Below are 9,819 nucleotides of genomic sequence, written 5' to 3'. Positions count from 1 at the left end.
GAAGAAAGGGAAAGCGGTTCTTTCTTTTGTCCTCAGCAGCTTGAGCAGTTAATGATGAAGAAATATAGCCTGCGTGGGTTCGAATGCCGCCATTCGGTTCAGCAATGCGACGTTGAAGGGCCTTCACTTCCCCGGAGGAAATGAATATTGCTTGCATTTAAACATTTTAAGTTTCTAGTCCAGGGATCAGCAACCTGTTGCTCTGGAGCCGCATGTGGCTCTTTTCATTCCTCTGCTGCGGCTCCCTGTCGCTCAAAATATGGGTCACAACCGCCGATGTGTGAGGCCCGCTGGCACATGATTTATTGAGCTTTTCAACCCCCTGGTTGGCCAACCCATGAATAAATCCAAGAAAATAAAAGTTTCAGAAGAAAGCAGAATGTTTAATTCAACTACATATTGCAAGTTCTGTGGCTCCTGGTGTTTACTTTTGTGGGTCCAAATGGCTCTTTAAGTTTTAACTTAAGTTTTAAAGGATTTATAGACTGCCCAATTCCCGACGGACTCTGGATGGCGTACAATAATAAAAAGTATACAACAATTAAAGTCCCAATAAAACAATCAGTAAAAATAATCATTAAAAAATAATCAGTGCTTCTGGGCTGGAGCAGAGTGCTGTAAGTCAACGGCCATGTTTTTAAGGCTTTCCAGTGTTCTGTCGGGCTTTCTGGTAGAATCCTCCCAAAAATTCAGAGGTACAAATTTCAGACACACACACACGCTTGAAAATTCAAAACAATGTTCTTTATAACGAAAATTCACTTAAACTAAGCCCTCTTTTTGTATAGCAAAGAGCACTCGTCTCCAAACAAACTGGTAATTGGTACAAGTCCCTTATCAGTTCTGAGATACTTAGCTTGCAGCTGTGAGGCAATTCACAGTCCTTCTTCTTTCCAAAGTGAAACACACTTTGCCCTGGTTTAGTTTCAAAGCGGGGGGAAAAAGCAGCACACCAAGGTCGAAGTCAGCAAGGCAAGCACGAAACACAACGATCAGATACTCCTCCACAATGGCCAAATCCACAGGCTGCTATTTATAGCAGCCCTCACTAATGACCACAGCCCCACCCAACCACAGGTGGCCTCATTTCTCTTGTAATAATCCTTCAGTTGTTGCTGCCTATGCATCGCTCTCCGCATGCGTGGCTGTATCATTAACTCTTGTTCCGAATCCAAGGAGGAGAGAGATAATTGATCTCCTTCTGAGCTGTCTGCCACACTTTCCTCCTCCCTGTCACCCATGTCTTCTTGGTCAGAGTAGCCTTCATCCTCAGATTCCACTGGGAGCAAAACAGGCCTGCGGCATGTGGATGTCTCCCCCACATCCACAGTCCTTGGGGCAGGAGCTGGGCCAGAGCTAACCACAACATCCAGAAGGCCAGGAGGGTGAAGGTGGTGCAGATCTCCAGGGGCAGTTGGTTCCAGAGCGATGGGGCTGTCACAGAAAAGGCCCTCTCCTGGTTGTTTAAGATTGCCGACCCCTGTTGTAGGCTATCTGGCTTGGGGTGACGGGGAGGGGGAGCTAAAAGCTTGATAGCCTGTAGAAAATCTTGAAAAAAACCTCCACAAAGATTTACGAGTTGAAGAAAAGGTTTTTCCACAAGAGGTACAAGTCCCAAACTCAGTTTGGTACCTACCATATTTTTCGGACTATAAGATGCACTGATGTATAAGACCCCTTGGTTGTATATTTCACTTGAATGATAATTGAAATGTCTTCAAAGGGGAACCAGAAACTCCAGTTGCCATTCTGGACTCATTTTAGTTTCCAGAAACACTTTTTAAGGGTCGCCCCATATTCCCGCTAGTCCTTTTCTTGGAAATTCCTGCCATTCCGTTCTTCCTCTAGGTCAGTGATGGCAACCTTTTTTTCCCCTCGAGTGCCGAAAGAGTGTGGGCGTGCGCTATCGCACATGCGCGAGTGCCCACATCCATAATTCAATGCCTGGGGAGGCAAAAACAGCTTCTCCCACCGCCCAGAGGCTTTATGGAGGCTGGAAATGGCCTTTTTCCCAACTTCCGGTGGGCCCAGTAGGCTCGTGTTTCGCCCCTCCCCAGATTCCGAAGACTTCTCAAGCTGGGGGAGAGTAAAACATCCTCCTCCATCCCCCTGGAGGCTCCCTGGAAGCCAAAAAACGCCATCCCAGAGCCTCTTTCAAGCCAAAAATCAGCTGGCCGGCACATTGGAGCTGAGTTGTTGTTGTTATTGTTATTATTGTTATTATTATTATTATTATTATTATTATTATTATTATTATTATTAATCAGATTTGTATGCCGCCCCTCTCCGCAGACTCGGGGCGGCTCACAGCAATAATAGTACAATGTAAACAAATCTAATATTTAAGTTAATTTAAAACCCCAATTTAGAAACCAATCATACATACTAACATACCATGCATAAATTTTATAAGCCTAGGGGGAGGGAAAGTCTCAATTCCCCCATGCCTGACGACAGAGGTGGGCTTTAAGGAGCTTACGAAAGGCAAGGAGGGTGGGGGCAACTCTGATATCTGGGGGGAGTTGGTTCCAAGGGTCGGGGCTGCCACAGAGAAGGCTCTTCCCCTGGGTCCCGCCAAACGACATTGTTTAGTTGACGGGACCCGGAGAAGGCCAACTCTGTGGGACCTAACTGGTCGCTGGGATTCATGCGGCAGAAGGCGGTCCCGGATATATTTTGGTCTATTGCCATGAAGGGCTTTATAGGTCATAACCAACACTTTGAATTGTGACCGGAAACTGATCGGCAACCAATGCAGACTGCGGAGTGTTGGTTGTAACATGGCATATTTAGGGAAGCCCATGATAGCTCTCGCAACTGCATTCTGCACGATCTGAAGTTTCCGAACACTTTTCAAAGGTAGCCCCATGTAGAGAGCGTTACAGTAGTCGAGCCTCGAGGTGATGAGGGCATGAGTGACTGTGAGCAGTGACTCCCGGTCAGATAGGGCCGCAACTGGTGCACCAGGTGAACCTGGGCAAACGCCCCCCTCGCCACAGCTGAAAGATGTTTCTCTAATGTGAGCTGTGGATCGAGGAGGACGCCCAAGTTGCGGACCCTCTCTGAGGGGGTTAGTGATTCCCCCTCCAGGGTAATGGACGGACAGATGGAATTGTCCTTGGGAGGCAAAACCCACAGCCACTCTGTCTTATCAGGGTTGAGTTTGAGTCTGTTGACACCCATCCAGGCCCCAACAGCCTCCAGGCAATGGAGCTAGGGCAATGGCTCGCGTGCCAGCAGATATGGCTCCGTATGCCAGCTGTGGCACCCGTGCCATAGGTTCTCCATCACTGCTCTAGGTCTTTAATCATCTTAGTTGCTCTTCTCTCCATTTCCTCCCTCCTCCCAACATATCCTGGGAAGCCACTGTGCTGACCTACTTCGAAAAATATCAAAAGAGCATAAGAAGGCACTCAACCGAAAACAGCCTTGAAACAACTAGTTTCTCTCTGTGTGCCGGCCAAGAGGGTCCAAAGCCCACCCATCCGAAAACCTTCACGGCTTCATCGTCCAATCCCTGTTGCCTCCCACTTCCAACCCCTCCCCACTCCACTCCACTCCACTCTTTGCCTTCCCCAGCAATGGGGGTGTTGGTTTTTTTTCACTGGCGCCCACAACCCATACAGTTTGTTCTTTTGTGAGGCTTGGCCCGGCTACCCTGGGAGTTGCAAGTTTTCCCACCGCCAGCCGCAGGCCGAAGCTCTCAGAGACAGTGGAGCACTTTGACAAAGGGGGAAACTAGTTCAGGCGGATGAACGGGAAGAGGGGGATTCAAGGACGGTCTGCATTGTAGCTTCTGCAAAAGAGGAATCTCTCTCTCTCCCTCCCCCAGTTCTTTTAATAAGACTCCCCATCTGCTCCCCTTTTCTTTCTCTTTCTCCCTTTCTTTCTCCTTTCTCTTCCCCTTTCTTGCTTTCTTTTTCTGTCTGCTTTCTCTTCTTTCTTTTTCTTTCTTTCTTTCTGTTTCTCTCTTCCTCTTCCTTTCTCCCTCTTCTTTTTGTCTCTCTTTCTCCCTTTCTTTCTCTCTTCTCTCCCCTTTCTTGCTTTCTTTTTCTGTCTTGCTTTCTCTTCTTTCTTTCTTTCTTTCTTTCTCTTCTTTCTTTCTTTCTGTTTCTCTCTTCCTCTTCCTTCCTTTCTTTTTCTTTCTTTCTGTTTCTCTCTTCCTCTTCCTTTCTCCTCTTCTTTTTCTTTCTCTTTCTCCCTTCTCTCCCCTTTCTTGCTTTCTTTTTCTGTCTCTCTTCCTCTCTCTTCCTCTTCCTTTTTCCCTCTTCTTTTTCCCTCTTCTTTTTCTTTCTTCCTTTCTTTCTCCTTTTTCTTCTTCTCTCTTGCTTCTTTTTCTGTCTCTCTCTTCCTCTTCCTTTCTCCCTCTTCTTTTTCTTTCTTTCTTCCTTTCTTTCTCCTTTTTCTTCTTCTCTCTTGCTTTCTTTTTCTGTCTCTCTCTTCCTCTTCCTTTCTCCCTCTTCTTTTACTTTCTCTTTCTCCCTTTCTTTCTCCCTTCTCTCCCCTTTCTTGCTTTCTTTTTCTGTCTTGCTTTCTCTTCTTTCTCTTTCTTTCTGTTCCTCCATTCCTCTTCCTTTCTCCATCTTCTTTTACTTTCTCTTTCTCCCTTTCTCCCTTCTCTCCCCTTTCTTGCTTTGTTTTTCTGTCTCGCTTTCTCTTCTTTTTCTTTCTTTCTTTCTTTCATTCTGTGTCTCTATTCCTCTTCCTCTCCCCCTCTTCTTTTTCCTTCTCTTTCTCCCTCTTCATTCTCTTTTTTCTTTTTCCTACTCTGTCTCTTATTCCCTTCTCTCTCTCTCTTTCTTCTCTCTCTCTTTCCCTCTCCCTCTCCCTCTCTCTTTCTCTTCCTCCCTCCCTCTCTATCTCTCTCTCTGGGTATAAACCTCAGCACAGAGTTTGACTCTCTCTTTAGGATCAACTGTATATATCTATAAAACAGGAATAAGATGAGAAACACCCAGGCTTTTTCATTCATTTTTATTCATGTATTGATTTTGTTGCTTTTAAAAGAGTGACAGGAAAAGAAAGAGAAGAAAGACATTACTATTTTAAAAAAATTACCAGGGCTTTTTAAAAATTATTGTTTGCACCAGGAGAAACTTTGGGGTGGGGAAAACTACTGTGTAAGGGGGGGAAGAATTACAAATCCAAGGAAGAATGGGAGACGCTTGGCTATCGAAGTAAAATATGAAAGAACAAAGCTGCATCATTCTGACTTTTTGTTTAAATCATCACATTTGGTCGATGTGGTCTTGTTTCACCCCTTCCGTTATTTTACCTCATGACTGAAGCAAGTTTCACCCCTTTCGCTGTTTTACCTCAGGACTGAAGCAAGTTTCACCCCTTCCATTATTTTTACCTCAGGACTGAAGCAAGTTTCACACCTTCTGCTGTTTTACTTCAGGACTGAAACAAATTTCACCCCTTCCGTTTTACCTCAGGACTGAAACAAGTTTCACACCTTCTGTTGTTTTATTTCAGGACTGAAACAAATTTCACCCCTTCCGTTTTTACCTCAGGACTGAAACAAGTTTCACCCCTTCTGTTGTTTTACCTCAGGACTGAAGGCAAACGCCTCAGGCCTCAGAAGAGAGTACTCCCTTGCACATACAAAGGGAGTCCTCGAGTTACAACCATATAAGAACAGTCGGGACAGTCCTAGATCAGGACACCGGACATATGACTGGCCCGATTGTATGATCCTTTTTTGCGGTGGTCATTAAACAAACACTGGTCATTAAGTGAACCAATAATAGGCTATGGACCCATTTTTCGGCACAACTACTCTGGTCACATGACCATGGGATGTTACAAACGACCGTAAATATGGATACCCAAAGTGAGTTCATGTGACTTTGTGGCGGCAATGTCCCTCAGAACTGGGTTGTATGTACCCCAGGGAAGTCCATGGTAACTTCAAAGCGGTCATTAAGTGCCCAATTGTAAGTTGAGGACTACTGTATTTCCACCACTCTGGAACTTTTCTGAAGGTCCAAACCTCTCTGATCTGAAAAAGGTTCCCTTAGGCAGGCAGGAGTAGGCAAAGTCGGCTCTTCTATGACTTGTGGACTTCAACTCCCAAAATTCCTGAGCCAATCGCGCTAGCTCGGGAATTCTGGAGTTGAAGTCCACATGCTATAGGAGAGCCAACTTTAATAATAATAGTGTTGGAAGGGACCTTGGAGGTCTTCTAGTCCAACCCCCCTGCTTAGCAGGAAACCCTACACTACTTCAGACAGATGGTTATCCAACATGTTCTTAAAAACTTCCAGTGTTGGGGTATTCGCAACTTCTGGCGGCAAGTTGTTCCACTGATCAGCCATTCTGACTGTCAGGAAATTTCTCCTTAGTTCTGAGTTGTTTCTCTCCTTGTTTAGTTTCCACCCATTGCTTCTTGTTCTGCCCTCAGGTGCTTTGGAGAATAGGTTGATTCCTTCTTTTTGGGGGCAACCCCTGAGATACTGGAACACTGCTATGATGTCTCCCTAGTCCTTCTTTTCTTTAAACTAGCCATGCCCAGTTTTTGCAACCGTTCTTCTTACGTTTTAGCCTCCAGTCCCCTAATCGTCTTTGTTGCTCTTCTCTGCACTCTTTCTAGAGTCTCAACTCCTTTTTGCATAATGGCAACCAAATCTGAATGCTGTATTCCAAGTGCGGCCTCACCAAGGCCTTGTAAAGTGGTAATAACACTTCATGTGACCTTGATTCTATCCCTCTGTTAACCTGAAGCCTAGAACTGTGTTGCTTTTTTGGCAGCTGCTGCACATGGCTGGCTCATATTTAAATGGTTGCCCACTAGGACTCCAAGATCCCTCTCACCGTTACTATTGTTGAGGAAGGTACCACCGTTACTATTTTTGAGGAAGGTACCATTGCAGTCAGGCGGTAGGGAAAGCAAGTAGGATGCTTGGCTGCATAGCTAGAGGTATAACAAGCAGGAAGAGGGAGATTATGATCACCCTATATAGAATGCTGGTGAGACCACATTTGGAATATTGTGTTCAGTTCTGGAGACCTCACCTACAAAAAGAGATTGATAAACAAAGACGGGCTACAAAATGGTGAAGGTCTTAAGCATAAAACTTATCAGGAAAGACTTAATTAACTCAATCTGTATAGTCTGGAGGACAGAAGGAAAAGGGGGGACATGATTGAAACATTTAAATATATTAAAGGTTAAATAAGGTCCAGGAGGGAGTGTTTTTTAATAGGAAAGTGAACACAAGAACAAGGGGACACAATCTGAAGTTAGTTGGGGGAAAGATCAAAAGCAACATGAGAAAATATTATTTTACTGAAAGAGTAGTAGATCCTTGGACAAACTTCCAGTAGACGTGGTAGATAAATCCACAGTAACTGATTTTAAACATGCCTGGGATAAACATATATCCATCCTAAGATAAAATACAGAAAATAGTATAAGGGCAGACTAGATGGACCATGAGGTCTTTTTCTGCCTTCAGACTTCTATGTTTCTATGTTTCTATGTTTCTACCATATACACTGTGCATTTTGTCTTTCTTGCCCAAATGTAAGGACCTGACTTTTTGCCTACTCCCTGCACCTAGGAGGAACTTACAAAGGATTGGATCCAACTGGGACAGGAAGCTCTTGATCTCCTTCCTGCCCAGGAGGCATGAGTAGCCTGGCCAGAACATTCTACATGGTCACCACATTGGACACCTGAGCTACTTCCACCCAACTCCATGCTGGAAGACCAAACATGCTCTAGGGCTGGTTCACTCTTGATTGGTGAACCAACCAAGGTTTGAAGGGGAGACATTTCCAGACCATCCTTCCCACCAGCAATACTCCTGTGGCACACGCACCTTTGTGTAGGAGAGAAGCCAAGGAAGGGAAGGAGGGAAGGAAGGGAGGAAGAGAGCATGAGACAACGGCGTTTTAATAAGTGCAGGGTTGATGGTGAGGCTGGAACGAAGGCCGGAAATGGCTGCCTTTGTTTCGAGAAGACCACAAGGCCATTGCGATATGGGCTTCTTCTACGTCATCATCCCAGGGCTCCTCATCTGTCGAGAGGCCCAGTTGGGCCTTGAGACGGTTTAGCTGGGCCAGTGTGATATTGTTGCCTCCACACACAATCACCACGAGTGAGTCCAGCCGGGGCGTCAGCTTGCCTTCTGCTTGTAGCTTTTGGACCCTTCCGCTGTAGACGATGGCCAACGCAGCCCCACAAGCTGGCTCCACGAGGATCTTCTCATCATCTGTAAGTGGTGGGGGAGGAAAAATGAGGACTTCAACCCACCGAATGCCAAGGAGTCGAAGAGGAATTTGATTCCTATGAGTTCAGCCTCATTGTAAATCTAGAATCCTTAAACTGTCTGGCCACTAGATGGCGAAGTAAAACACGTTTATGGTACTCTTTGCTGCCAACTAGTGGTCTTCTATATGTAGCTCAGCTCTAGTACTATTGTCTTATCTAACTAAAAGACTGCAGAGCAAAGGATAGATTAAGCGATAGATTAAGATTAAAGCTGAAAGGAGAGTCCCCAAGAAATAAGATTATGTACATGCTGGAATGGAGTATCCAATAAGATGGCACTTGAAGAAAGGTACTTTTAGCAATAGCAATAGCACTTAGACTTATATACTGTTTTACAGTGCTCTACAGCCTTCTCTAAGCTGTTTACAGAGTCAACCTATTGCCTCCCACAATCTGGGTCCTCATTTTACTGACTTCAGAGGATGGAAGGCTGAGTCAACCTTAAGCAGACAGGATCGAACTCCTGGTTGTGGGCAGAGTTAGTCTGCATACTGCATTATGATAGATTGATAGACTGGGCAGACAGACAGGGAGAGAGATAGAGACAGAGAGGGACAGGAGAGACAGAGAGGCCCACAGAGACAGAGATGGAGACAGACAGACACAGATAACAATAGCACTTAGATTTATATTCAGCTTCACAGTGCTTCTTAGCCCTCTCTAAGCAGTTTACAGAATCAGCCTATTGCCCCCACAATCTGGGTCCTCATTTTATCAACTTCAGAAGAATGGAAGGTTGAGTCAATCTTGAGCCGGACAGGATCGAACTGCTGGCTTTGAGCAGAGTTAGCCTTCAATACTGCATTCTAACTGTTCTGTCTGGGTGCCCCCAGACTTCAACACCAACTGAAAAAAAGCAAGCCAGACACGCTGCTAAAAGCAAAGGCACTTTATAGTTGGAAAAACAAACACAGAGAAAAACCTGTTCTTCCCAACAGACAGGCTATGAGGCTTCACAGCAGAGTCATGACGGCCAGACAATACAGCAGACTTCTTGCTGGCACACACACCACTGTAGAGAATAAGACCCACGTCTTTCCCCCCAAGGTTTCAGCCTTCAGGGCCACAAGCCAGAGTCAGAAACACCAAGATCACAGCCAGGTCCCAGGACTCCCAAAGATAATACTCCACAATACAGGAAGGGTGGGTCTGCCTTTTCAGCCTTTCTGGGAGAACCACACCCAAACCCAGCTGTTGCCTATTTAGGGCTGGAAATACCTGGCTAATTGTCCCCTTCGTTGTGCTGCTCTTCTCTGCCTGAGATCGATGATGGCTTGTGCGTTTTCATCCAAGGACTCCAGGCTGCTTGCTGGGGAGAGCTCCACCCCGGGGGACTCAGGCTGTTCTCCCTCTCCCTCGGCCTGATATTCCTCCTCCCCTTCTGCCTTGGCCTCCTCCTCCTCCTCCTGTTCCTCATCCTCCCACTCTGAGCAGGGAGCCGGCAGAGGTTCAGCTGTTCCCTGAGGAGCCTCAGACGGAATCACAACACTAACCATGGCACCACTTTGGTGGCAAAGTGTGCTGAGCTTTAGGGATAGCCC

At 45.9% G+C, this 9,819-nt stretch overlaps 1 protein-coding gene across 1 annotated transcript in view; it reads right to left on the bottom strand.

Moving 5' to 3' along the window:
• Positions 1–7,778: 7,778 nt before the first annotated feature.
• LOC139172785 (uncharacterized) overlaps positions 7,779–9,819 on the bottom strand; it is a 7,045-nt gene continuing 5,004 nt past the window's right edge. The window contains exons 3-4 of the mRNA XM_070762006.1: positions 9,079–9,124; positions 7,779–8,219 (exon numbers count right to left, since the gene is read on the bottom strand). Coding sequence (XP_070618107.1) covers positions 7,900–8,219; positions 9,079–9,124 — 366 coding nt within the window. The 3' untranslated portion in view covers positions 7,779–7,899. The remainder of the gene's footprint in view (positions 8,220–9,078; positions 9,125–9,819) is intronic.

Source organism: Erythrolamprus reginae, chromosome 10, assembly GCF_031021105.1.
Source record: "Erythrolamprus reginae isolate rEryReg1 chromosome 10, rEryReg1.hap1, whole genome shotgun sequence".
NCBI classification, from domain to species: domain Eukaryota; kingdom Metazoa; phylum Chordata; class Lepidosauria; order Squamata; family Dipsadidae; genus Erythrolamprus; species Erythrolamprus reginae.
The sequence above is the reverse complement of the archived record's forward strand: the minus strand, read 5'-3'. Positions and strand labels throughout refer to the sequence as shown.